General features: G+C 44.9%; 1 protein-coding gene across 1 annotated transcript in view; it reads right to left on the bottom strand.

Moving 5' to 3' along the window:
- Window positions 1-25,363, bottom strand: part of Eepd1 (endonuclease/exonuclease/phosphatase family domain containing 1) — a 110,642-nt gene extending 85,279 nt beyond the window's left edge. The window contains exons 1-2 of the mRNA XM_052188790.1: window positions 25,047-25,363; window positions 23,628-24,666 (exon numbers count right to left, since the gene is read on the bottom strand). Of these exons, the coding sequence (XP_052044750.1) occupies window positions 23,628-24,505 (878 nt within the window). The 5' untranslated portion in view covers window positions 24,506-24,666; window positions 25,047-25,363. The remainder of the gene's footprint in view (window positions 1-23,627; window positions 24,667-25,046) is intronic.
- Window positions 25,364-27,637: the final 2,274 nt, after the last annotated feature.

Here is a 27,637-nt window from a genome sequence, read left to right on the forward strand (position 1 = left end):
TTTAAAGAAGATATTTCTCAAAAACAGTCAGTAATCTGCTACTGGTTCTGAAAGATGCTACCAATCTTCAAGGGAAGGAACCGAAGGACAACTGCTGTTCTAAACCCCTGACCTGCCCTCCATGTCCCTAGATCTTATATTCCCAGGCTGGCTGTACCTCCTGACTCTGTCACTTGGTTAAGATATATTCTGGTTAAACACTGACTGTACCTCCTGACTCTGTCACTTGGTTAAGATATATTCTGGTTAAACACTGACTGTGGCTGCTATCAGAATATCACCTCCTATCTCACAGACACGTCTGAAACTCAGTGCTCCAGAGTAAGTGTTCACAAATTATGGCCCACATCTGTTTGCATCTTGTAAGAGTGGTTTTGTCATTTTTCCTATGTCTGTGTGTGTCCATATGAGTGTGTGTGTGTGTTTGCATCTATGTAGACAAATGTCCGTGTGAATGTGTGTACACATGTATGTGGAGACCCAGGGTTGATAGCAGGGATCCCTCTGCCCCTTATTTATCAAGGCAGGATCTCTCAGTTGAATCCAGAGCTCACTTAAATGCATGCATGTAGCTGGGCAGCACCTATAAGGCCTGTGTAGCCAGGCAGTTTGTTCGAGGTCCCCATCTCCAGCATCCAAGCACTGGCATTAGGACACAGCTGACATTTCTGTGGGCTCTAGCAGTACCCCTCCTGTCCTCACATTTGCAAACCTTTAGCCACAGAGCTATCTCCCAAGACCGATTTTGGCATTGTTAAGTTAAATATGTCCTTTGACAATTTCATACATGTATATCATACATTTGATTTATTCCCCTCCCCATCCAATCCTCTCTCCCTCTCACCTTTGTTTTGGTATTTTCATAGTTTAAAAATATCAAAAGGGGCATATGCATTTTATAGCATAAAAAAATTATATGAAAGGCAAACATTAGTGCTAACAACATTCCGCTGGCAAACAGACCTACTCACGTATGCCCTGAGGAACTGCAAGAGACTGTATAGCCTTCGTAAAAGAAAGCAAAAAAGCCTAAAGTGTTTATGTTACACCTGACCCCTGGCAGAAAGACTGGCTGACCCTACACTAGAGAAAAAAAAATTTTAAATATTCTGACAAGTATAAAAGAACAAAATAATACAGCTTGCTCCTTTGCTTAAACTGTTTATAAAATTATATACAATCTATAAAATATACTTTAAGAAAACCTGAAGTCAGAAGGCAAGGGCCAAGGGCCAAGGATGTAACTCATGGGGAGAGCACTTGCCTTGTACACACAGGACCCTGCATTCAACTGCCAGCACCACAAAAATCAAACCAAACAGAACCCGAGGGCTGGGAGTCATCTGGAAACAGCAAGAAGAAGGGCGCAGAGGAAGCCCGTCAGTAACAGCTAGCATTTCATTACCGCTGCTGAAACACACATTTGTACCGAGCAGCTACAGGGGAAAGGCTCATGAATGCGTAAATTTCTCAGTCCAAGGAAAGCGAACAAAACCACAGTCGTTGCTCAAAGCAAAACTGCCCATCAGGTGCACAGCAGGCTCACGGACTGGCCCTGTTTTGACAACATCCCCAGTGCCAAAGCAGTAGCAGGTTCTGGGGGTTTCCTGAGAGCATCTGAGGGTGCAGGTCTGAGGTATTGTTGGAACAGAGCTGTTCTGGGGGTGTCTGTCAGGCTAGATGCAAAGGCTCACGGCCACGTAAAACCCATGCTCTGGCCCACGGGTCTGTGAGGAGCACAGGGTTGCAATAGCCAGCTACAGAGAGCTTGTGCCAAGAGAACCAGGTTTCTCTGAGTCCCTGCGGAGAACATGACAATGTGTGGGCCATCTGCATGTCATAAGATACTCAAGGATGACCCACTGTTCAGTGCTTGTGAATAAACAGAACAGGCGAGACTGTGAGTGAGCTTAGACACAGACTGCCATCCCCTGGCCTCCTCCCCAAACACAGCCTCTCACCACAGCCGCCTGGAGCCCTTCCTTTATGGAGGAAGAAGAAAGAGTCCACAAGACACAGGGCATACACAGCAGGGTCTAGTCGAATGTGGCATGCAACCAAATAGGAAAACATGGGGCAAAACTGAAAAGGTAAAAAGACAGACAAGGAATTTACCCCACAGTGTCGCTTTGATGCCAGAGTCTGTGTGCTGGTGGCCATTATCACTAGGAAAGAAGTAGCTCGGGCTGCTTCCATTGTACAGAGGCCCTGACAGAGACTGACAGGGATCAGGAGTCCCATGCTGACTCAGCTACTTTTCCAGCCTCATGAGAGAAGGCAAACCCATGACTGTCCCTCCCACAAGGGCAGAACGAAAGGTTTATAGCCACTGTGGGATTTTGCAAGGCAAATCCACTGGTGTACAATTTGGCTTTAATGTAAAAAAAAAAAAAAAAAAGAATCCATCTACCTATAAACCTTTAAATTAAAACTTATATTCTTGGTATTGTTTTTATTCATGTATGTATATACAACATTTAGAAACATAACAGTCAAAGAGTTCAAAAACCATTCTCTTAGTCAGGGTTTCTATTCCTGCACAAACATCATGACCAAGAAGCAAGTTGGGGAGGAAAGGGTTTATTCAGTTTACACTTCCACATTGCTGTTCATCACCAAAGGAAGTCAGGACTGGAACTCAAGCTGGCCAGGAAGCAGGAGCTGATGCAGAAGCCATGGAGTGATGTTTCTTACTGGCTTGCTTCCCCTAACTTGTTCATCTTGCTCTCTTATAGAACCCAAGACTACGAGCCCAGGGCTGGCACCACCCACAAGAGGCCCTCCCCTCTTGATCACTAATTGAGAAAATGCCTTACAGCTGGATCTCAGGGAAGCATTTCCTCAACTGAAACTCCTTTCTCTGTGATAACTCCAGCCTGTGACAAGTTGACACACAAAACCAGCCAGTACAACCACCATGGTAGAAGAGAGGCTCTCAGGGATCTCTAGCCTACCACTAGATTGTCATTTTACTGTCTAATGTCTAGCCAGGATCTCTCAACATACTGTAAATATGAAGAGATATATAATCTTACTCCCCTCTTTCTTACAAGTATACCGCCCTGTAGTCTATCCTCTGAACAAGGTAGACTCGAAGCCTCTCTGTGTGCCCTCTCTGTCCTCTGCTGTCACAGCTACAATCTTTTCTGGGTGGCTAGAGCCGTTTGTTTCAATCCACACACAGACTGTCACACACAGAACACTGCCATGTGTAACTCTCCACACTTGTTTGTATGATAAACTCCCAGCAGCCACACCACAGACTTTTAATTTCCCCTCATGAGACGAGTTTATAAATCATCTTCATTTTTTGTGCAATGCCCTGGTTCCCAGTGAGAAACAAGAGACAGGAAGTGGGGGCAACCGAAGTCTCAGGAGCCCTTGTGTTTTGCTGTTGCTATTAGCAATATCAGGAAAGAAAGAACAGATGGGCCAAGGCTGTGCTGCTGGTCTGCAGCTTCTCCTACTCCCGGGGAAAAGTGGAAGAAATGACAAACGGACACACGAGATACTTTTAAAAATAAATGCACTTAATAACTCCATAAAGAAGGAAGCCTGAAACCCCATCTAATCTGAGCACACCCTAACTCTGCTGCCACATATGTCTTTAGATGATCACATCCTCACTGGTTTACATCTTCCTCTACATGAGGGAGCAGTTACCTGTATGAATGGTAACGTCCTGGATACTGCCAAGCAAGGCTTTACAGATTAACAGCCAGCTCCTGGGTACTCCCACTTAGCCCCATGCAAATAAAGCATTTCCACCATGGGGCAGGGAGATGCCAAGATCACAGGCAAAAAGAATTTTCCCTGTGACAAGCACCATCTACTTCATGCAAAGACCAAGAGCCTTTTCTTTCACAGGCACAGTCACACTCTAAGAGTTAAAAAGGAGTTTTCCCTTGAACAAAGGAGCCATGGAGAGAAGGTATCTAGATCTTGGTGTCCCTTCCCCTTTAGATTGGTACACATTCATTATACATGGTACTGACTTTCAAAAAGATATTTTCATATGAGTAGATAATTTGGAATGACATTGGGAGGGGTGGACTTTAAGCTTCTAAATCATACCTGGGGCCAAGCTGTCTCCTTGTGGGCAACTGAAAGAGGTCTATCCCTTCAAATGGTTACTTTATTCAACAAAGGTTCTGGTTGCTGGAGACTGTGTCAGTTACTACTGGCAGATGCTGCAACTCATGGGCAAAATGTGGGTCATAATAGTAATGACAATTCCTAAGGACTTGGGGGCAGGGATACAAAGCTGGGAGGGTCTAACATGGGCTCCAGGCTATAAGGGAAAACTAGGGTTGGCAGGAGAAAAGTAATTAAGTCTGACTGACAGAAACACAGATAGCTCAGAGATAGGGGACAGTGAAGGGTTCAGTGTCATGGAGGGCCTCATCAGCACAGAGCACCTGAAACACACACACACAAGCACACACACACACAAGCACACACACAAACAAGCACACACACATACACAAACACACACACACACAAGCACACATACACAAGCACACACACACACACACACACACACACACGTTGCCATATGAGGTCCTTCCTAAAGCAATGCTCTCAGGAAAATTGGGGTTGCATTTTGGAAGCCCCCACTCTGATGGTAGCAAGTAGACAGGTAAGGCTCTGCAGCAATCCTGTACTATACAGCCAGCCCTTAGGGACAGAGAATAATGTGACAATGGTCATGGATAATGACCATGAACCCCGAATGTGCCAAATGCTTTACAATTAATTCCATGAGTTGGCACAATCACATCTTGTTTTCCTAAAGATGAGCCCTGGGGACTAAAACAACTTATTTTACACTCAGCACCCATTGAAAAGTCTAGTCAAACAAGGAGACCTGAGAGCTGCCAACTTGTGTTAGACACCATTAAAGCAGGCAGCAATAACTTTACATAGCAGTGACCCCCACCTCTGCAATGCACAGGTGACAGTGGTGTGATCTTTACCACGCTCCCCTAAACTTCCTCATGACCATACGTGGCTGACCCATTTTCAGTCCTACCCCCATTTCCTACACACTTTCTTTATATAAAATATTTTTATATTGCAATAACAATTTAAGTCAAAGTACATTAAATCATGTTCGAACTTTTGTTTCTAAGACATCTAAAGTACCTAAGAGTGCCTAAGTCTGGGCCAGACAGCATCTACAATATCGTACCATACGCCATTTCCCTCCTAGCCTTTTCCTCACTGACAATGATACATCTGGTTATTTTGATATTAGAGATTTAGTTAGAATCATATTTACTCTGCCCGTTCTCCAATCAACCCACTCCCACTTTTCTGTCCTGGCAATCTCCTGCATCAAGCCTTTCCAGGACCAGGGCCATCTCCTTCCTTCTTCTTGGGAATGGTTTGATATTACGGGACTTATGAGGAGAAGGGAACCGGGAAAGGGAAAATCATTTGGAATGTAAACAAAGAATATAGAAAATAATAATAATAAAAAAAGAAACTGCAAAAAAAAGAAATTTAAATAATCAAAAAAAGAAAACAAATTTAAAATCTTCTCATTTAACTTTGCTTGAGATTTTAATAATGACAGATATATGGTTTGTGTGTTCATAAAGTTTTATATATATATATATGTATATATAATACATTTATAGTATATATTTATATTTTTAAAAACAATTGAACCTAGTAAATGCATATTATATTAGTCAAATCAATAGAAATCAAAATTTCCTCCAAAACCAAAATGAATGATAAGTCAGAAGAGTTGTTTCATTTAGTGTGACATGGCAAAAGGTTGTCTGTATCTATCTGTTATGGATGGACTAAAAACAGAACTATGGATTTCAAAACCATGAAATAAATTGTGTTTTAAAATAAATTCATTTAAATGAGGCAATTTTCTTTTCTTTTTTTGGGTTGTTTTGTTTTGTTTTTTTTTTTTTGTTTTTTTTTTTTTTTTTTTTTTTTGGTTTTTTGGTTTTTTGGATTTGGTTTTGTCAAGACAGGGTTTTTCTTTATAGCACTAGCTGCCCTGGAACTCACTCTGTAGACCAGGCTGGCCTTGAACTCAAAAATCCGCCTGTCTCTGCCTCCTGGAGTGCTGGGATTACAGGTGTGTGCCACCACCACCCAGCTGGCAATTTTCAATATCTATTGTGGAACTCATATATTGTATTGAAAAATTAAGTTAATAAAAGTTAATAAAAAGAATCATATTCACAATAAGAATAAAACATATCAAATTAACATGATCCAATGTCAAATATAGAATCTTAAATTTTAGATGTTCCTCTACACACAAGTCAATGAAAACGCTATCCTAAATACACTTCTGTTTTTTATAATCCCCACAGAGGTTTACAAACACGAAGTCTTTAGTGTTTAAAACACTATAAATACTCTGCTGTTAACAACTACAAAAGAGATGGCTCAGCATCTGAACTGAGGTAATTTTGCTCAGACAATTTTTCCTACTTTAAGAGGCAGTACAGAGATAAGAAACTCTGCCCTTCTTCCAAACTCTGGCCCTTTCCCAGAGGGAGAAGATTAGCTTTATAAAGGCTTTTCCTCAAATACCCGCTATCTTCCATGTGATTTTACACTTCCTCCCACAAACCTGCAAGGCCTTACATCACTTCTCCTAGGAGGCAGTTACCTCCTCAGGCCTTTGCATAGTTCCCCTGCCTTCCCACACCCCTTCTCAAGCCCAGCCTCTTCACCAGTGAGGTAGACCAGTAGTTCTTAGTTCCTTCTCTACTCAGTAACTACCAGTGAGGGCCAGGGATAGCTGAGAGTCCTCTGGGCCTTGCCTTATTCCTGCCTTCATTCTGCCCATTCTCTAGCTCCAAATTTGTCACAAACCTAAATCTCAAAAACACAGGAGTCTACTGCCCTTGCCTCCTGGATCTCCCTGCAAAAGGCTGTCCACGAGTTCTCGTCAAGGTCACAGAGATACAGCAGTCACCTCTTTTCAGTACATCTCCTCTGGCATTCCCCTCCACACACCCTCCCCCCAGCCAGTTGAGGCCCCAAGTCTATAACCTCTGCACTGGGTTTCTCCTTTTGCCTGCTGACTGCCTTAACTTCTCCTATAGTCAGGGAAAATTATTCTGGCAATGGTAGAGTCCCCATGCCACTCCTTGTGACTTTAAAGTGCTTCTAAAGCTTGGGCGTGTCCCTAGGGGACATTCATTTGGAGATTTCTAGAGACGTTGGTTTTCACTTATAGAGAAGGCAGGCTCTTGTGGTATCTAGTAAGTAAAGACCAAGGATTCATCAAATATCTTATAAAACACAAGCAAGTCCCACCATGAACAATGAGCTTCCAAAAATATCAATAGACTGTGACTCTACAATCACCTCAATATGGAAAGTAAAACTTTTGAAAAAGCAAAGGTGATAGAACTGAGGCGGAGAGACATAAATGCTCAGCCCTCTTCCCTCAGAGGCTATCGAAGCCCCAATCGTTTAGTTCAGTGTTATTAGTATTTAAGAAAAAACAAACAATCAAACCTTGACAATGGAACTGTATTTTAAGGAAGACTGTAACCTCCGGTGCAGGTGGCCCACCTGCTCAGGGTCTGCACAAGAGAAAGCATACAAGCATTTGTGCTTGGGACAGCGATCATCTTACAAAGGCCAACATGGAGGACATTAATAGCCCTCAGAAGGGCCTGAAAACAAACTGATGAACCAGCAGCAAACGGTCCCATGATCATCCCTGGGTTGTTGGCAGCGAACAGAGCCTAGCAACAGGAGTGGGGGTGGGGGACAGACTGACATTGAACCAGATGATAAAAAATGTCTACACAGGCCTTTGCCTGGGCTTCTCTGCACAGTGTGCCTCCCAGCCCCACTTGAACTCTAGCCCAGAACAATTCATCTTTTACCAGAGTGGCATGTTGTGCTTGCCCATAAGACCCTGGTTCTCAACCTTCCTAATGCTGTGACCCTTTAATCAATTCCTCATGTTGTGGTGACCTCATGATAAAATTATTTTTGTTGCTACTTCCTAACTATAACTTTGCTACTGTTGTGAATTGTAATATAAACATCTGATATGCAGGAAATCTGATATGTGACCTCTGTAATAGGATCATTTGATCCCCCAAAGGGGACTCAGCCCACAGGTTGAAAACTGCTGCCATGGAAGATTTCATTTAAGGAAAGTTGTCCTTGAGCAAAAGGTGTTTTTAAAGTACTCTCAGGATCTAGAGCTACAGCTTTGAGGTAGAGTGCTTATCTGGCATGAGCAAGACCCTCCCTGGGGTTCTGTCCCTAATACCTGTAAATAAATAAATGCATTGTCTGGGGCCTGAGAGTCAGGGAACATCCACCAAGAGTCATAGCTGCAGGAAAACAGTAAACAGCACTGTCTGGTTGAAAGAGCAGGCACCACTGCACAGGCCCCTTCGAGCAGTTCTACAGGCAGCAGCCCTGGGCACCATCACTCCCTGCCACCAGCCACAGTGTCTGCTACCTGCCCAAGACTTTGATCCTGAGGCAACTGTCCCCACAGCCAGAAGGAGCTCTTCATAGTCCCTATGCTTTTGGATAGGTGCCACTGTCCTCTGATCTAAGATCAGCAGGGATACACAGTGCTGGGCAAAGGAGCCTCCACTGACAGCTTCATCAGTGGGTGGTGAGCACTGCTGTCCATCAAGAAGAAACATAAGGAAGGTGATTTCTCAAGTTCTGAAGGAATTGAAGAGACCAGCACAAAGGTAGGCGGCACCATGACCTCAAGAGCGTGAGCCTAAGCATCTTTCATGTTTTTGAAAATTTCATACAAAAAATGAAGTGCAAAAAAACCCAAAAAAACCAAAACAAACAAAAACAAACAAACAAACAAACAAACAAAAAAACCCCAGAAAACTGTGCTGCAGCCCGGCCTTGAACTATGAAAAGTAAAAATAAAAATAAAAACAAGGTCAGGGTTCGTGGCTCCAACTCCTGCAGCCACCAAGCCACTGGACAGCAAGAAACAGTCTGTTTCCATTTGTTGCACTGATAGTAAATCAGACGCCCCATGCCATTGGCCTTGTCTAAAACAAACTGCAGGAGAGAGCTCGCAAACAACTAGTCAGAAGGCCAGTGGTACACGGGTTCTCCCAAGTACACACATTCCTTGACAACATGAAGGAAGCTGAGACGTAATTAGCACTAAAGATAAAGATCTATTTTTAAAGATGGATTATATTTATAGCTGCCACATAGCCAGACACTCTGTGGGTGGAGACATATACAAACATATGTCTGTGGTCAGACACATAACAAACCTAGGGACACATGAGATGCAAACCAGGCTTATAAAAGTAAGACTCCATTAACTGATCCTATTTGAACCATGAAAGATGATTTCAAGGTTGCTGATCTCAAGTTTGACCTGTAATAAAGTCTGACTTCCTGCTAGATTTATTTTGCACAAATGAAATTGGGTTAAAATTTAAGTATTTGTAATTTAGACTCACTCTTTTTGGTCTGTTTACTTTTATGCCAGCAGCATACATTTTGGCTTTTCTGCTAGGTCCGTTAGTATCTGGGTATCTACTCACACAAAAATATACCTAGAAAATCTAAGCTTTAGAGTACAAAAAAAAAAAAAAAAAAAAAAAAAAAAAAAAACCAATTTATTCCTTAAAGATATAAGCATGAGAGGCTGGAAAGACAGCTATGTCGCAAAGTTCCTGCCAGGCAGACAAGAGTTCAACACCCACCCACCCATATACAAGCTGAGCCCGGTGGTACACACCTGTAACCACAGTACTGAGAGGAGGAGCAGAGACAGGCCAACCCCTGAAGCTCCCTGGGCAGCTAGCCTAGCAGAATCATTGAGGTTCAATTTAGGTGAGAGACCTTGTCTGAACAGACAAAGGTAGTGAGCAAACAAGGAAACATTCCAATATCCATCCCTGGCTTCCACAGGCAATTATGTGCACATACCTACACCACACAAATCCACACGAAATTAAAATTTTGAACTATGTAAAGCACGGGGAAGGATAAAATTAAGTATAGTGAATGAGATCAGATCAGCATTACGAGAGAAACTGGAACTAGTCAGAACTGAGGCCTCCAACTAGGTAAGAGAGAACTTCCAAGTTCTGATCAACTGGCCTTTGTTTCCACTAAGGAGGCCTTTAGAAAATCAGTCTTGAATTACAAATAAAATGGTGCTGGTTTGCACGAATTCCCCAAGGTCATACACTTCCCACTCAGTGAAAGGTGTTGGGTCAAATGACAGGTGATTAGAACAGAAAGCTTTGTCCCCACAATGGACTACCCCTTACCGTGGGAGCGCTTTGGCTATCAGAAGAGCAGTTTTGTTTTGTTTTGTTTTTTAATGTGTATGTGTGACTGTGTTAGTTGTTGGGCCCTCTAGGGCTCCAGTTACGGGCTAGCTGATGTGAGGAGTCACACTCAGGTCCCCTGCAGTTCCTCAGACCGGAAATTCGATTTGGCTGGAAGTTGAGCACTTTTTTCAGCCACAAAGAAAGTATTCCAAACTATGTCCAGGTGCAATGACTCCTTGACTAAGTAACAAGAAAGAAGGGAAGAAAAACATCATCTTTCTTTGCCCCCAGCTTAACAGTAAGTTTGAGAAAACAAGCTCCTGACCCCTGAGCCATCTCTTCAAAAGCAAGTGTGGCCCTCTCCAGTCTCCTGCCTGTCAGTGTTCCACTGTGGGGATGACGCAGCCCCGAGGTCCTCACTCTGTTCTTGGGCACCTCCCAGCATCTAGGGCCACGAGCAAAACAGATTTGTACTCAAATAAATCACCAGTTTAAGGTGTCCAGTTCCCACTATAGGAGCCAGCTAATGCAGAAAGGATGTATATTTAGGGAGATCACTGTGATAACAAGACAAGTAAACGCTAAGACAGACCTCATGGAAGATGGAAGTGGGAACTGGGTACACATGGCACCTGCAGAGCATGAGGTGACTGTTTCTGAGTACAAGGCCTTCAGAGCCAGTCCCCAGCTGTAAATCTTCAGAACTCGGAAGGTTCTTTTGTGAATTACCAGTTTCATAATTCCCAGCGCTCTGTCTAAGTACATTTAAGTTCCTCTTTACACTGCAAATGGTTAGGAGGTACCTGACAGAGAAATGTCACATTAAACACAAAAGCAAGGGGAAGTGGAGCCTGCGCTGGCTGGCTCATTGAAGGGTCCCTTGAAGTGAAGGGCATGACTCAGCGTGTCACGGCTCAGGCTCAGAGGGATCAGGAAATAAACACGCTGTGTGTAATTTCATCTGTGTGTGATGGCTTTACCAGTATCCTGTAGCAGGTGTTCCTGCAACACACTTCTCCAGCCTGGAGGTGAGCGGGGGTGGGGCGGCTGCGAACTACAGACACTGAAGTGAGATTCTCAAAGTTCACCTCTTGCCACAAACCCTGGCATTCTGTGCATTATATTCCAGTTTCAGATAAGTACGTTAAACGTCTATCCAAAACACAATGTCTATCCAAAACCCATAACTTAAGTGTGAAGTTGGAGGGCACTCAGTACCTCTGAAGGACTCTGCTAAAAGCCCTGCTCAGATGCACTGCTCCTGCCAGAATCATGGAGCATGCCAAGTAGAAGATGCCAAGGTCTTCCCAGATGGAGTTCTGTTTGGGTAGGATGTTGAGTACCTTCTCCTATTACAAAGAAATGACCCCAGATTATGTCCTGGTGCAATGACTCCATGACTAACTGTCAAGAAAGAGGGGAAGACAAACAGTCAGCACAGTCTCTCTTTTTTTTTTTCAGCTTAGCAATAACTTCGAAAATAACCTAACCCAAGGTCTACATATAGGTATTTCTCCAAAGAGACGTAAATAGCCAATAACACATGGGAAGATGCTAAGCATCACTAGCAAGCAGAGAAACGGAACTCAAACCCGGACAACACTAGACCATAGCCAACAGGCTGGCTATGGTCAAGAACCAAAAGACAATAATATAAGTGTTGACAGGCATTTGGAAATCAAGAGCCCTCGTATACTGCTGAGAGAAATGGAAAATGATTCAGCTGCTCTAGAAAACAGTCCTTCAGGATGTTAATTAAACATAGAATTAACTATGACCCGGCAGCCTGACTCTCTGGATAGAGTGAAGAGCAGTGAAAATACCTTCCATATAAAAATGTCTTCATCTATGTTCAGGTCGATATTATTCATCAGAGCCTAAAAGTAAAAAACAAAAAACAAACAAACAAAAAAAAAAAAACAAAAACAAAAACAAAAACAAAAAAAAACCAAAAAAACTAGTATCCATCAATTTAAAAAAATGGAATGCTAACACATGCTAAAACATAGATGAATCTTGAAACATGCGAAGTGCAGGGATCCAGTTCAAACAGCCAAGTGTCCAGAAGAAGAAAGGGCGGGCAGTGGGAAGTGACAGCTAATACATATGCAGCTCCTTTATGAACTGACGCACATGCTCTGGAATTCCACGGGTAGCAGTGGTACAACTCTCACCTGTGACCATAGTAAAATATTGCGACTGGAACAAAAACTACTAACTGTCACTTTACTGCGGTGAGCTGCATGAGGTGAAAATTTTCTTTCAATTTCAAAGCAAATTGGGTCAATCCATGGGAATGGCAGGAAGTCACCCAGTGACAGACTGGGTGACGACCTGCCATTTCCATTCCCATTCCCATGGATTGACCACCACCTTGAGCTCCCTCCAAGACACAGGATCCCTTCCCCCAACTCGTGCTGTCTCTCCAGCCTCTCTGGGTACAGAACTGTCCTGTCCTGGGCCTGAGGTGGTCTCTCCTCATTTTCAGATTCTCTAATACATAAAATTACAGGGTCTGCTCCTTACTCACCAACCGTGACTTCTGCAAGCGTGCTTACATTCTTCAAGGAAGTCCTCGTGCCTATGGTGGACATACTGTAACCACTCGCTGGTGTGAGAATGAAGTTAGTTACTGAATAAAAATGCTTGCAATAGCACTTGGATCAAATTAAAGAATAAATGTGACCAACACATTCTTGCCGTGGATTTCTTAGTGCTGCCATGCCAAAACTTGATTCAGAACCCAGCTCCTACCCTTGTAAAGCCTTAAGTCTAGGGGAGTGGATGGCATCCACATGCAATCGCGGTGCAGGACCTGCTGTGGTGGGGGAGATCTGGATGAGAGCCCATAACTGGGCACTTAATAATAAGTCAGAGAAGGCTTGGCTTGCACTGGCTCTATGACAGGCACCCTGGACTCATCTTCTTACTGCAGGTCTAAAGGACACAGCGTTCTAAACAGCAGACAGACACTAAATCTCTACCTGAAGTTAGTATCTAGGCTCTGGCAAGCTCAAGCATCAATATTACCTGGAACTAAGGGCAAGCGCCAAGCTAGGCCAGACCTACTGTGACTCATAAGAATGCAGTCAGCCCAGGGTCACCCCAGGAACTGGATATCAGCTTTAAGCTGTGCGCTGAAAACTCTGAAATTATCTCAGCATAAGAGTTCAGAGATGCATCTTCCTCACAAATGGCCAAGAAAGAGACATTAGTCAATTCTTCCTGCATTATCTTCTTACACACTGAATGACCTCAAATTTCACCAGTTAAGCCCCCAACCCGTAGGACCTCAGAATCTACAAAATGAAATATCCCCTCATCCAATATGGCTGGTGTCCTCACAAGGAACTTTGGATTCAGATAGGTAGAAGGGCCATGCAAAAACAATGGCAGATGAAGGTTAGCTACCAGGCAGAGACTGTGCCTCATGAAAACATAAAACAAAGACTACTGCTAAATCACCTCATGTAGTCTCTTGCCCCAGCTGGGGGAAAATGAATGCCAGTTTTTTTGGGCTGCCTGGTCCACAGTACTTTATCAAGGCAACCTTCTTGACTAATACACACCCTATCTGCAGAAATGATTGTTCTTCTTCCTCAGAATTCCAGGTACTTGACAGAAAATAGAGGTCACTTTCCTTCCTAGTGCATAAAACTTCAGAATAGAAGGGATTTCTACAACTTAGAAGAAATGTATACATCTAAGTATACAACGCCTACCAACAGAAATGAACAATCAAAGCATCTCCCAGACACCCTTCGACCATCTTCCTTCCCTTCCTTCTCTTTCTCTTTTGATTTTTACTTTTGGAGAAAGGCTGGCTTTAAGCTATTACAGGGTCTCAGCATGGAGCTCAGAATTCCTGGACATAATCCTGCCTCAGGCTCCACACCGCACCGTCCTCCTGGCCGAACACAGAGATTTTGACAAACACAAACACTGTGTTAGAGCTGGGTGTGGTGGCACATGCCTTTAATTCCAGCATTCAAAAGATATAAGCAGGCAGATCTCTGAATTTAAAGCTAGGTCTAAATAGAGAGTTCTAGACTAGCCGGGGCTATACATTGAGACCCTGTTTCAAAAGACTAATAAAAAAATATATATATACTATATGTAAAATCTATTAAGATGGTCTTGTAATCTTGCCTCCTATTCATCTCCCAGGTTATTTCTTTTTTTTAATTTTTTATTTTTTTATTAGATATATTCTTCATTCACATTTTCTGTGCCTTGATTTGTTCAGATCATGTCAATAAGTTCTTCCTTTTCATAGATAAGTGACACTTTGAACCATCATCTTACATGTTCTTCGGTTAAGTTTGCCCTAGAGTTAGAAAGATAAAAAAAACTCTTCTCTGTCAAAACTAGCAGTATTTGACAACGGCTTATATTTTTATTATTAAATGTGGAATCGTCAAAACCGCCATAATTTTTCATTGCCATTTTGCCTGCTGTTTGGCTGTGTTCAGTGCAGTTCACATACACTAAAATGTTCCCCTCAGTCACTGGGAGATCTCACGCATATTCTACATAAAAAGTAAAAATAAATAAATAAACTTTAAAATTCAATTCAGAACAATTTTAGAAGACTGTAAAAACTTTAAAACTTGGGAAAATGCTTTACAAGGCAGCAAATGCAGCCTTCGTGCTCAAAATCTTATCCCAACTCAGAGTAATTCACAGGTTACATAAACAGAAAATTTTAAAACAGTGGTTCAACATTCTTGATGCTGTGACCCCCTTTACAAACCTCCCAATCATAAAATGATTTAATTGCTACTTCATAACTGTAATCTTGCTACTGCTATGAATCGTAATGTAAATATCTGATATGCCAGATATCTGATATCTGATCTGTGGCCCCTGTGAAAGGGTTGTTCATCCTCTGGGGACTTGAGACCCACAGGTTGAGACCCACTGCTTTAAAGTCTATTAACCTATACATGTCCTAGGTCAAGGAAAAATAAAAACAAAATGAAAGTCCATTGTTACTTACCTTTCTAAGAGCTGAGATGAAGACTTTAGGGAGAACTGGTACACTAGATCGATCCACTTGTGAGTTTATTAACTAGCCACCTCTTTTGAGTCACCCTTGGAGGGAACATGATGGGCGCTGACCCTTCTGTCACTGCTAGGAGCCAGCTCTCTCCAGACCCTGCAACATTCTCTGGATGAACTCCAGCACAGGTACCAAGGTTTATTTTGTTTTGTTTTTTATCTGATTGGGATTTTCTTTTACTTTGTTTTCCTTGAGATGGGGCTCATAGCTCAGGCTACCCTCGAATTCACAATTCTCTTGCCCTCTGCCTTCCAAATACTAGAGTGACAGGCACGTGCCACTCTTCCCGGCTTGTGTGTTTTGATATTCATCTACACATACTAGTGATTTTACACACACCAAGGAGGATTGTTTTGTTTGTTTGTTTGTTTGCTTCAACAACTTCAATTCAAGAGACTCCCACACTGCCCTCTTCCTCTGTTAGTGCAGACTTGGGAAGCCCACAGTACACTGAACATCTGTGAGGGGATCGGCCATGCCTGTGGGCATCCTGTGCTGGCCAGGAGCCAACTTTATCTGCCCCTAGACTGTTATTGCTAGTTGCACACTACTACTACTACTACTACTACTACTACTATCCCTAAAACATGGTACCAACTCATGAACAAAAGTGTGAACAGAAAGAGGACCTGTTCCTAAGAAAATAAAGATGGGTGTTTGGAAAGAGCCTATAAAAACAAATTATGTAAGAAACTGCTGTCGAGAAGAAAGGTGTGGATAAGATGAATAAATATAAAACGACTCAAAAGTCATTAAAAAAATACACAGTATTTTACACCCGGTTTGCTTTGCAAATATCCTTGCTCTACTTTGGAGAAGGAAAGGTCAGAACAAACACATGCACTCACACACATGACGGCTTTGCTGTGCGTGCGTCCACATGAGTGGCAGAGCAGCGGGTAATCCAGAGGAAAGCAGCAATGAGGATTAGTGAACTGACAGGGACTTTCTCGCCAACTGCTGTGACTGTAATTCAGATCCCACTACTTAAAAGCCATGTGACCCTGGCAGAGGTCTAGACTTCCCTGAGCAATCCCTTTCTGTCCATTAGACAGGGACAAAGATGGCCACAGGTGACACGGGCTAGACTCACGCCTCAGCCACAGCAAGTCCAGTGTTAATTATCAGTTTCTGTTCTCAGCATACGCACTGCTACCAAGCAGGCATAAAACTCCCAAGCCCTGTGGGGAGACAGGCAAGAAATACTTTGCTGTTTAGAGTGAGACCTTAAGATTTGAGATCACTGTGTTAACAGGAAAAAAAAATGGCAGAAGGACACCAGGACACCAGGATCTGCAGCTGTGAAGGCTCCTACAGAGAAACGAAAAGAGGAAACAGAGTCTACAGCTTCAGGCCAGCAAAGCCAATCTTTGGGACTTTCAGACCACAGACCACTGTTTTACTTTTTTTTTTTTCAACTTAAAATAGCAGAAAGCAAAATAGTGTCATTTGCAGGAGGAAAAAAAAATGGATGGAACTAGAAAGCAAAAGAAATAAGCCAACTCACAAAGACAAACATGTTTCCTCTCAACATGGAATCCAGATTGCTATTAGAGATGTGACTCTGTAGAAAGGGACTGTTTGGGGGCAGGGAGGGGGAGTGACTGTTAACATACACTAGGGATACCACCATGATGAAAGTGGTTATTTTATTAAAAAAAGAAAAAAACGGAATTTATTTAAAAGGGTTTTTTTTACATGTAAGTCTGACTGAATTTGCACAAGCAGCTTTAGGAGAGGTTTTCTTTGAACCAGTTATTGATTGAATCAATATTTTAAAAATCAGTCTACCTTAAACCTCCCCTTTAGATCCCATGCTTCTAGCCTGAATTGAGAAAGCACTAATGTGGTCGACCCTCCAGAGCTTAATCAGCAAAGACTGCAGATCCCTACAAGAACAGGATGCAGGAGATACAGGCAGGGCCGGGCAGCATCTCCACCCTTCCACCCCTGTGAAGTGCTCCATTTCAGGACTTTAGGGCAGCCTCGCAATCAAAGGCCAGGCCTAACAGCTTAATCAGGTAATGCCTGGACCAAAATAGAATCTTCAGGAAACAAGGGCTGGTTGGGAATAGGCACAAATCACCATCAGTTAGAGAACTATAGCCAGAGAAAAAGAAAAAAAAAAAAAAAAAAAACCAAAACACACAGGGTTTCTTTATATGGGACGTTGGAAGGACTCCAGACCCCTTCTTTATGACATGTTTACTTCAGGGTACCTTCCTCGGGCTCCTAGCCACCAAGGTCCACATGTGTGGCAGTCAGCTCAGTTACAACACTACAATAAATAACTGTGACCCAGAATAAGGCCTGTGTGCAATCACATGGAGCACGGCCAGGAGGCTTTCACCCTGCATTTTGGTAACATCTCCTTAATTCTCTGATGGGAAGACAGGCTCCCGCCTTGCTGCCTGTGTAGCTGCCTGTACAGACCAGGTATATCTGTAACGAGTAAACGGGATTTTAGTGAAATACGTAGTTTTATTTGCTACGCGCAAAGATTATTAAGGAATTATGGATTAAGACATTTGGTTTTGTGTTTGTTTAAGACAGGGTCTCTCTAAGTAGGCCTAGCTATCCTAAATCTTGCTAATAATTAATGTAAACCAGGCTGGCGTTGAACTCAGAGTATTCACCTGCCTGGCTTCCCCAGTGCTGGGATTAAAGGCTCAAAGATAAAGGCAGTTGCTTCTCATGTTAATTATTTGTAGACTACTCTAGAAGAAACCTTGTTTCTAAGTATGATACCTTTGAAGCCCTAGTAGAGGGGCTGCTATATAACAGCCCCAACAACTGCCTCATCTCTCCCTCCCAGTGAGCTAGTTCCCAAGGTCGGTCCTCACTCTCCCCTAAGGCTGAGCTTTCCATATGCCCTGTGGAACTGAGCAGACTGGTACCAAGTAGCTGTGCTCTCTGGCCTCTCAGCAATACGCACTTCCTCCCTCACACTGCTCACTGCCTCAGTAGCTAACTACCTGTCAGATTCCTATCTCCTTTCAAGACTGTAGATTTCCTCAACACAGGGCAGGTGTCTATACCAATGACCTCACTGAGGAATAAGCACAGAGTAGGTGCTCAATCAACAAGGAACCAAACTAATGCAAACATCTTCGGATGAAAAGTGACCTACGATTCCTAAGCACTTTGATGCTAATAGAGTACAGGCTGCATCCTCAAGCTGCTCTGGGTACCCACAACCATACTCCTTGTCCAGAATACAGCATGCACAGGGAGGAGCGGTGAGGTCAGAGGGTTGTGTGCATGTTCACACACTACAGAAGCATGCCAGTTGGCCCCAAGACTTCTGAAATGCCTCTGAGCCTGTCTTCTAGGAATGTCAGAGTTTCAAACAAGTCGCTACCTAATCCTCACATCATCACAGACACAGACAAATCCCTTCGGTTTTTAGCTCTAAGTAGGTTCTTCATTTCCACCCACTTCATCTCCGCAGTCACACACTACACCTCAAGCAACAACAGCCTCTTTACAACTCCCAGAATGCAATCCATTCAGCCCCAGCAGCCATTAACAACTCGGCAAGAATTCATCTCGGTAGCTTTTACCTCTACCCTTAGATTTTCCGTGCCTGGCTCCTGGCCACCCACCAGCAACTGGAGGAAACCTTCTCTGACCTCCATTTATCGAACCAAGCATCTCTGGGCCTCATGTCCGTGATCCTCAGCTTTTGCACCCACCTGTAATTAGGTCCCTACATGCTGACATGCTTATCTCCCTATCCAAAACAGATGTTCCATCAAAGCACTGACTTTGTGTAAAACAGCATCCTACCCAGAGGAAGAAGAAATGCCAGATTGAATGTTTAATCACCTGGAAAAATCAACAGTATCAAACCTCCACAGGACCTTGACATTAGACCCCCAAAGAAACTCAACCTCTTTGAAAAACAAACATAACCCCTTTCCTTCTGAGGGAAAGACCTCCCTTTACTCACCCACGCCTTCTCTTACAAAGCCACAACAGTCTTCGTGCCGACCACCTTTCTGTCTGGAAATGACCCAGAATTCCTTGGCTCTGCAAACCGGAACTCCACCTTGGAGTGGAGCCCAAGGTCTCAGACTCAAAGTTAGGGCCAAGCAGAGAGGCCTTGACGTCCTCTGAGTTTGCTCCAGATATCTGGCTACCACCCTAGCCTTTGGAGGAACAAAAACAGGAAAGGCATGGGGGCCTTCAGGGTCTGAGATAGTTTCAGGGATTTGGGTGAAGCCACCCTTCTTACAAGGCCCTGACGATTGACACCAAGACTGTGGGCCAGTGAGGTTCAGAAATAGGATGTGGAAGGGCATACTGAATTTGGTAAAAATATGTACCAAGTCCTGGTTTTGATATCAGACAAATGCATAGCTTCAAATCCTGCTTCCAGCATCTATATTGCTAAAGGCCAGTGGGGTTTTACCTCAAGCCTCTGAGCCTGTTTCCACAGCTATGAAAAGAGATGTCATCTTTAAGAGGATTGCTGAGTGGTTTATCCTGCCTGGATATTATATTTAATTCATCTACCTACTCTTTAATTCCTAAACATGAGCCAGGGGGGGAAAAAAACTCTGGGGTAACCAAACTGTTCTGCTACTGAGCCATACACACTGACTGGCATGTAGTTAATTCTGTCATGGAGGTGATCCAAGCTGATCCCTGACGTGTGTTTGGACATGTGGTGCACAGGAAGTGTACATTCAATACATATTTTTCAAGGGCTGAATTGAATGACAAGATGAATTCTATCTATGTTGATCCCACTAATCAAGTCTGACAGACGAAAATCTGTCGGTGGTGGGTTTTTTCTTTTTTCAGAACTGTACACGTTGCCAGGCATTAATCTACGTATGATTTGCCAGTAAAGACTCAGAAAGAAATACGATTAAAACCATTAAAAAGCTAACTACTTTGACACTGGAGTTTCCTTTGGATATAGAATAGGAGGAAACCAGGCACCTGGGATGGTTGAATCTCTCTGCTTCTTTTGGAGATGCTCTATCATCTCTCCCTGCCTTTATCATCAGAAACCAAAGGGACACTGGAAGACAGAATGCTCACTCAGCAATAAACGAACACCAAAGGATCATTGCTCAGGCTGTCCAGCATTTTGCAAGGATATTCAGGAGAAGCATGCCTTTTTCATTCCTGCCCCGTAATACTGAAGAAGGAAGAACATTGCCTAAGACCAAGGTTTGGCAAATGAATCAGATGAAGCCGTCACATCATGTGTGTGGACACATGCCACAGCATGGTGTCCCCGAAGGTTCCTGGTGACTATAATTATCTAGCTCTAAGAGGTCTGACCTTAAAGTTCACACGCAAAACATCTCCACCTATCAAATCAGCAGCATATGAGAGCAATAAAGACTCTAATTCCCATATATCCTCTAATTCCTATCCTCTAAGAAAATACGCATACTTGATGAGCAAAAGTCACAGTAAAGAATCTTCGAGACAGCCACTCCCTCCACAGAACTGCCCAGGGTTTGCTTTAGAATGCCTTATTAATGGATTTAATGTCTGGGACTGGCATGGGGGGTGGCAGATAGCTTTGGTTTGGTACAGCGTGGGGCAGTAAACGGAGAAGCAGTATTCAGGTGCTGTGCCTAAGCAAACAGCACGCTTGTGAGGAGCATAGTATACATAAAGTCAGGGCCTCCATCCGCGTCCCCTGAGTCACAAAGGAGCTATTTCAGAGGCAAGTGCTTTAACTCCTTCCGCTCATTCTCCTCACCTAAAGATGGAGAATCCCCAACAAACACAAACATTCCCTACCTTAGAGTTACTGGGGTGAGCCAAGGATGTGGACACTGCCAGAAAACACGAAGGCACGCCCCCTGAACCCCAGCGCTCCTCCATGGGACATCTACAGAGTGAGAAGAAGGGCTACCTGGAAAGCCGCATGCATGCATCCACACTTGCTCACACTACATGCTTCCTGTTATTACCTAAGGGAACTCCCAAGGTGTTGTGAAATTCCTGTGAATCAGTGTGAACACACAGCTCTTGGAGCACGGACACTGCCACCTGCCCTCAGGGACTCTGGGACGGCTTCTGGTGCCCTAGGACAACCACACAGGCAAATGTTCCCAGCCCAGCTTTGCACGGATCAGGCCTTAAGCCTATTACTTAGGTTTTACCAGACACTAACCATGTGCTAGGATTCCTCAGAATAGTGACTGAATTGTGTGTGATCCGGCCAAAGGAGTCACCAATTCATAAGGCATATATGTAGCCTAGTGAGACAACCCAATGGGGGTAGAGGCCACCTTCCCACTGCTTAGTGTAATCCCCACCCCCCTTCTATTCTTCATCGGGTTTGGGTGAACTTGCCTGAAGTCAGCAGTTACACGCCTTCAATATTCTTCCAAGAAATCGAAAGAACAAAACAGGACAAAACCCCAAGGACCCCCACACTGAACAAGGATTGTTACTGCTCCTCTCCACACAGCCCCTGGCGGTTCCATCCTTTTCATTCAGAGCCAGGTCAGCTGCCTGAATAGCTTCTGAATCGCTGGGACAACTGGCCCCATGTCCAGTCTCACCCTCCCAGCTTCCCCTCTCCTCATTCGTACGTCCTAGAAAGTAATAAGGCCCTTAATTCCTGGCCAGTCTGGATGCTATAGGGACAAATAAATTCAGAGATGAATTTAAATCAATCAGAAAAGGGGACTATGTAATGGAAAAGCTCGACACAAAGTCACACCAGGAATGCCAATAAGGGGGGAGGGTCTTTAAAAAGACACTCCAAAGTGCAGAGATGGCCCAGCACAGAGCACCGAGCTCCTCATCTCTAGAGCACAGCAGAAACAACTGGAGGGGTGGGACAACCTGGCTGGCACCCAGGGCTTCTTAGGCAGTGGCTGATGGTAGTAGTCCAGGGCCGCGCTGATGAAATGAATGGACAAGAACAGACCATTGCTGTCGTCCCTACTTCAGATCCAGATTCACCCCCTCTTTACTACACTGGGCCTTAAGAAAACCCCTGCTGGGAATCAGGCAACCATGCTGCTGGCTGAGTCCCCCAATAGCAGCACAACGATTAAGAGGCACTATTATCAAGCCAGTCCTGATGCAAGTCTCCCATCACTGTGAACAAGGTGAGTTTGCAGAATGACTGAGTTGGGGTGACAGACAGCACAACACAGCAGGAAGAAGAGGACTCAGTGATCTCCTGGTCCCTGATCCATCCCGCAGGCCCCCTCTCTCCTCGGAGATAAGAATGTGCCATGGGACAATGCCAAGGAAATGTTGTGACCTGCTTTTCTTCTCACTAATCTGTCCGATGACCTGCTGCTACAATCCACTGATTCCGCACTGAGAGCTCGCTTCACACTTCCAGACACCAAGACACCACCCTGCCAAGCAGACCAGCCTCCTCAAGGGAGGGCAGCAAGGAACCAACAGCACTGACTGTGCCCCATCCCTGGAGATCAGGATCTGAGAATTTCTGACACAGTAAGGAGCTAACATTACACTGTATACTATGTTACAAATGTTCTGCTGTGCAAGTTAGTTCCTACAGACAGTAATTTTGTGACGATTTGAAACATCCTCTCCCACTGGACAGACCTGCCAGGCCTTTCTCCTTTAGTTCCGAAAGAACAATCTACCCAGTATCCACACCCAAACTGGCCTTTTCTAGTTATGGGACAGGAGGAGGAGCATGCTAACCACCAAGTTCAGGTTCAACAAGGAAAAAGAGTGCTACAAGCTTTGTTCACAGTTCCCTGGCAAATACAGTGCATATGTTTGCAAATAATATGGTTTTTGTCCACGCAAATAGGTGTATCTGATGGGAAAACATGACTTTAACTTTTAATTAATTACCATTAATGTAACCTTAAAAAAAAAAAAACCTCAGTTTTTTTTTTTTATCAGAGTGGTGGTAGTACATGCCATTAATCCCAGGGACAGGTGGAACCCTAAATTCATGGCGAACCCTGTCTACAGAGCTAATTCTAGGACAGCCAGTGTTACACAGGGAAACCCTGTCTCAGAAGAAGAAAAAAACAAAAAAAAACTCAGGTTTGTTTTTTTTTTTTACATGTAAGACTATGCCCCAGTTCCCACACTGAGTCCCCATGTCAGTTCAAACTCTGAAAAACCCTGTAAACCAAAGACCTTCTCCAAAGCAGAACCCACTCTACACAGCCTCTGCTAAGGAGGGGACCATCACTCAGCAATCAGCTCTGGAACCTCGGGAACACGGATTAAGCGTTCTTTCCTCTCCCTTACCCCAAAGGATTCACTCATTTGTGAATTTGCGCTGTGGTTGCTGTGCTCACCTGTTTTCCAGAAGCGTCATACACACCACCTCTCGGACCCCCGGGTTATTGGCCTTCTCCACAGAGCAGCCCTGTAAGTTCCACGTGGCCAACCGAAACACAGGTCGCCCATCCCTCATACCTCCAAAGACCTCCACGGAGGGCCTCATGGAGATAATCTGCGTGGGCCCCCCTGGTGGCAGGTCCAAGTCCTCACTCTGCAGACTCAGAGATGTGGGACTGGGATGAGGCTTGGCAGTGAAGGTAAGACCCCCATTAGTGTGAGTAGATGGGGGCCTGGACCTCTCTGCGAACACCTGGTGTCTTATTCTGTCCAGGAAGGCTGCATTGATTCCGTCCATTCTTACCAAGTCCTCCACACTTCGAAAAGGACCATGTTCCCGGCGGTAGTCCACGATGCTGATGGCCATCTTCTCGCTGAGGCCCCGGATGCTCATGAGCTGAGCAAGGGTGGCCGTGTTGATGTTGACTCGTGGTGTGAGGGGCACAGTGGTGGCCAGGTGATGTGGCTGCTGCTCAGTCAGCAGATCCCGCCTCAGGGAACTGGGAGAGTGCTGTGCAGAGTTACCCTTGCTGCTCACACAGATCTCAAACTTGACCTGTTCCAGTTTGGTGGCCCCCACGCCACTGACAAGAGCTAGATCTTCCACCTTTTTGAAGCCGCCGATATATTCTCGGTATTCCACGATGCTTCGGGCCACTGCACGTGTCACCCCAGGCAGGGTCATCAGTTCCTCCTCGGTGGCAGTGTTGATATTTAGCCGCTCCTGATTCACCAGGATGTTGCTGAAATTGCAGGCAGCGCTGAACTTGCGGTTATGTGACAGATCCGAGGGGTCTCTGGGGATAGAGCGATGGCAGCCCAGGGTGCTCCCCATGGCCAACCACCACGGTACAACTCTGGATAGAGAAGAAACCCGGGAGCCTTTATAGGCACAAAAGAACTGGAAGTTGCAGGACTTACGGGTCTAGGAAGTTACTGCAGACAAACATCAAATCTTCCATGGCTAGTGTTCAAAATTACCTTTTGCTGGGCCGCCTAGAAATTAACATGGAAATTGATTGAAATTAATCAATCAACTCTTTGCACTCCCACGGTGTTGGAAGTTCATAACTAGCGAGGGGGTCAAGTCAACTTCTGAAAACGTAGACACAGAAAGGCTGACCTTTGTGGGGTTTCCTCGGGTAATTTATCACCCTGGATCTAAAAAGGGAACAGAGCTATCTCCACGAGCCTCAACGCTGGAGCCACCACCTCACTTCGAATACCCCCCACAACGGGGCTCCTGCAGACAGACAAGACGAAGCCCCTACTGCGCTCAGAGCACTGTAACTTGGTAACTACGCTGAGAGTGCAGGCGCAGACACAGTGCAGAGGTTCAGGGACCCACCCCCAGCCCTCAGATCCCAGTGTCCCACCTCTCCTCCGACGCTCCGCCGGGTCGGTTCCCGGTCCCCTGTGGCTCTATGCGCGCGCCCCGGCTCTTTCTCCCAGGGAAACTCTCAGTGCAGCTTTCCCGGGGCAGGCAGGATTGCTTTTGAGCGCCAGTAGCAGCGGCGAAATTCCGCCCTCGATGCAGCACCAGGATTAGCGGCGTCGCAGCTGCGTCGATCCCCGCAAAGCCCGGCGCCTAACTCGGCTGCAAGAGACAGCGGAGCGCGTCCTGAACCCCGCGCCGCGCGCCACCACCACCGCTCTCCGTGGATGTCACAGCTGAAGTCGGGTCGCGCCGCCCGCCCGCGCCTTCACTGGCACAGCCACGCCTCCTCCCCGCCAACTCCTCCTCCCGCCTCCTCGCGTCACGTAGGGGCGGGAAGCGAGCGCCAGGGGGCGGGACCATCGGTGGGTCTGGTGGGGCGGAGTCGAGGGCGGGGCTTGAGGACTGGGCGGGCAGAAGGAAGGGCTCACAATGAGCCAGTCTGTTTTTTCTGGTATCTGAGCGACTACCAAGCTCTGGTTTTGTTAAGTGAAGCTGTTTAGGGCCGCATGAGCGAGGCACGCTAGCGCCTTCTCTGTGAGGCTTGTCCTACATAATCAAGGCTCCTGAAATTCTCAGACAGGGAATAAAATTGGTTCTAGCTCAATTCTACTTTAAGGCCTTTCCACTACTCAGAGAGACCTCCTTCATCCAGTAATGCCTGAGAACCATGTGTCACTGGAAGAGGACTTGCCTCCTGTGTGTTCACAAAGATTTGGACATCTCCTGCCCTTTGCAAATTTAGCTCTCTGAGAAAATAAGGGCACGTTTCTGTTAAGTATTAAATCTAATCACTAAAAAAAGGAAGGACATGATACTGGGAAGTGCAGGCAGCTTTCCAAAACAGTTTATTTTTTGGATCACATCCTGAAATGATGATAATTTAGTTAAAGATTAAAGAGCCTGGTGCATTACAATGGATACCTGAAGCAGGAGTATTTGGCTAAACAAACTCTGCAGGGTAACAGTGGCAGGGTGAAATGTTAGATACTTTGACCCAGAGCTGTCAGTGACCTCTGAAAGAACAGATCTGCAGCCAACCATCTGGCCCAGGCTTCTGATTTGAATGCCAGCAGAAAGCATTCAGATGTGACATATCAGCCCAGGCTTGGTGAAATGGTAGGGATGTAAGAAACCTCACTATGACAAGAGAAAGACACCCCAGCCAGATGTCTTTTTAAACAAAAAGTGGGGAGGTTCCCGATCCCCAGGAAATAGTTATGGAATCCACCTTACCTGGAACAGGCCTGTATCCGCACTAAAGATGACATAGGCTGACCCAACTCCCTCCACATCTGCAACCAACTTTTGCTCTGTCAACCTCATTTCCAGTCCTGCCAATCTCACTTGAGACAAAGCCCATAGGGGGCTAAAAAAGGAAGGTAGAGAAAAAATGCGGGCAACAGGTAGATAAACGGAAGTGCACCCCGTACACCTGATCTAGTGCAAACACATCTGGAGATGGGCATTTCCAGTGACTGATGATCAGGCTGTTGAGGATACAGACAAATATCCACATGCCACATGTAGAACTATAGGTTGATACAACCACTTTACGGATTGACATGACAGTTCCTTGAAGGTTAAAAGTGTGTTTGCTGCTCAACTCAGCCATTGCACTTACAGGTACTTACCGAAGGGCAAAAAGAAGCAGAGAGTCCAAAATCCTCTACATGGGTGTCTGTAGGTTTATCGTAGTCAAAGATTGGCAACCTTGAAATCATCAGCCTGAGCTGGGCAGTGGTGACACACACTTTTGATCCCAGCACTTGGGAGGGGCAGAGGCAGGTGGATTTCTGAGTTCGAGGCCAGCCTGGTCTACAAAATGAGTTCCAGGACAGCCAGAGAAACCATGTCTCGAAAAACCAAAGAAGAAGAAGAGGAGGAGGAGAAGGAAGAGGAGGAGGAGGAGGAAGAGGAGGAGGAAGAGGAAGAGGAGGAGGAGGAGGAAAGAAAGAAAGAACAAAAGAAAGAAAGAAAGAGAGAGAGAGAGAGAAAGAAAGAAAGAAAGAAAGAAAGAAAGAAAGAAAGAAAGAAAGAAAGAAAGAAAGAAAGAAAGAAAGAAAGAAAGAAAGAAAGAAAGAAAGAAAGAAGGAAGGAAGGAAGGAAGGAACCCATCAGCCTGGGTTTGTGTGAATTTGTCCCCCAATGGTTCCAATGTTAGGACCTGGCCCTGAGGAAGGTGATGGTGTTGAAAGGTGGTGGAATTTTGTGTTTTAGGTGATGCTTCATGGGAGGCCACAAAGGTGCCACCTGTTGATGAGAGTAGGGGACTTCCTGAGTCAATCATTGGAGAGAATTGGTACGGAAAAAAAAAAGTCTGGCTCCTCCTTATGCTGTGTCTCCCAGTCTCCTGATTAATCCCTGTCCTGCTACTGTGAAGCCCAAGAGGACAACATGCCAATGCTGTTCCCTGATGACTCCAAATCTATGTGCCAAATAAGCCTCTTCTTCACCAGCTCCAGGCATTTTCTTATAGCAACAGAAAACAAGTAGCGCAAAAAGAAAACGAAAATTTGTGGGATATTGTTG

Source organism: Apodemus sylvaticus, chromosome 7, assembly GCF_947179515.1.
Source record: "Apodemus sylvaticus chromosome 7, mApoSyl1.1, whole genome shotgun sequence".
In the NCBI taxonomy this organism is placed as follows: domain Eukaryota; kingdom Metazoa; phylum Chordata; class Mammalia; order Rodentia; family Muridae; genus Apodemus; species Apodemus sylvaticus.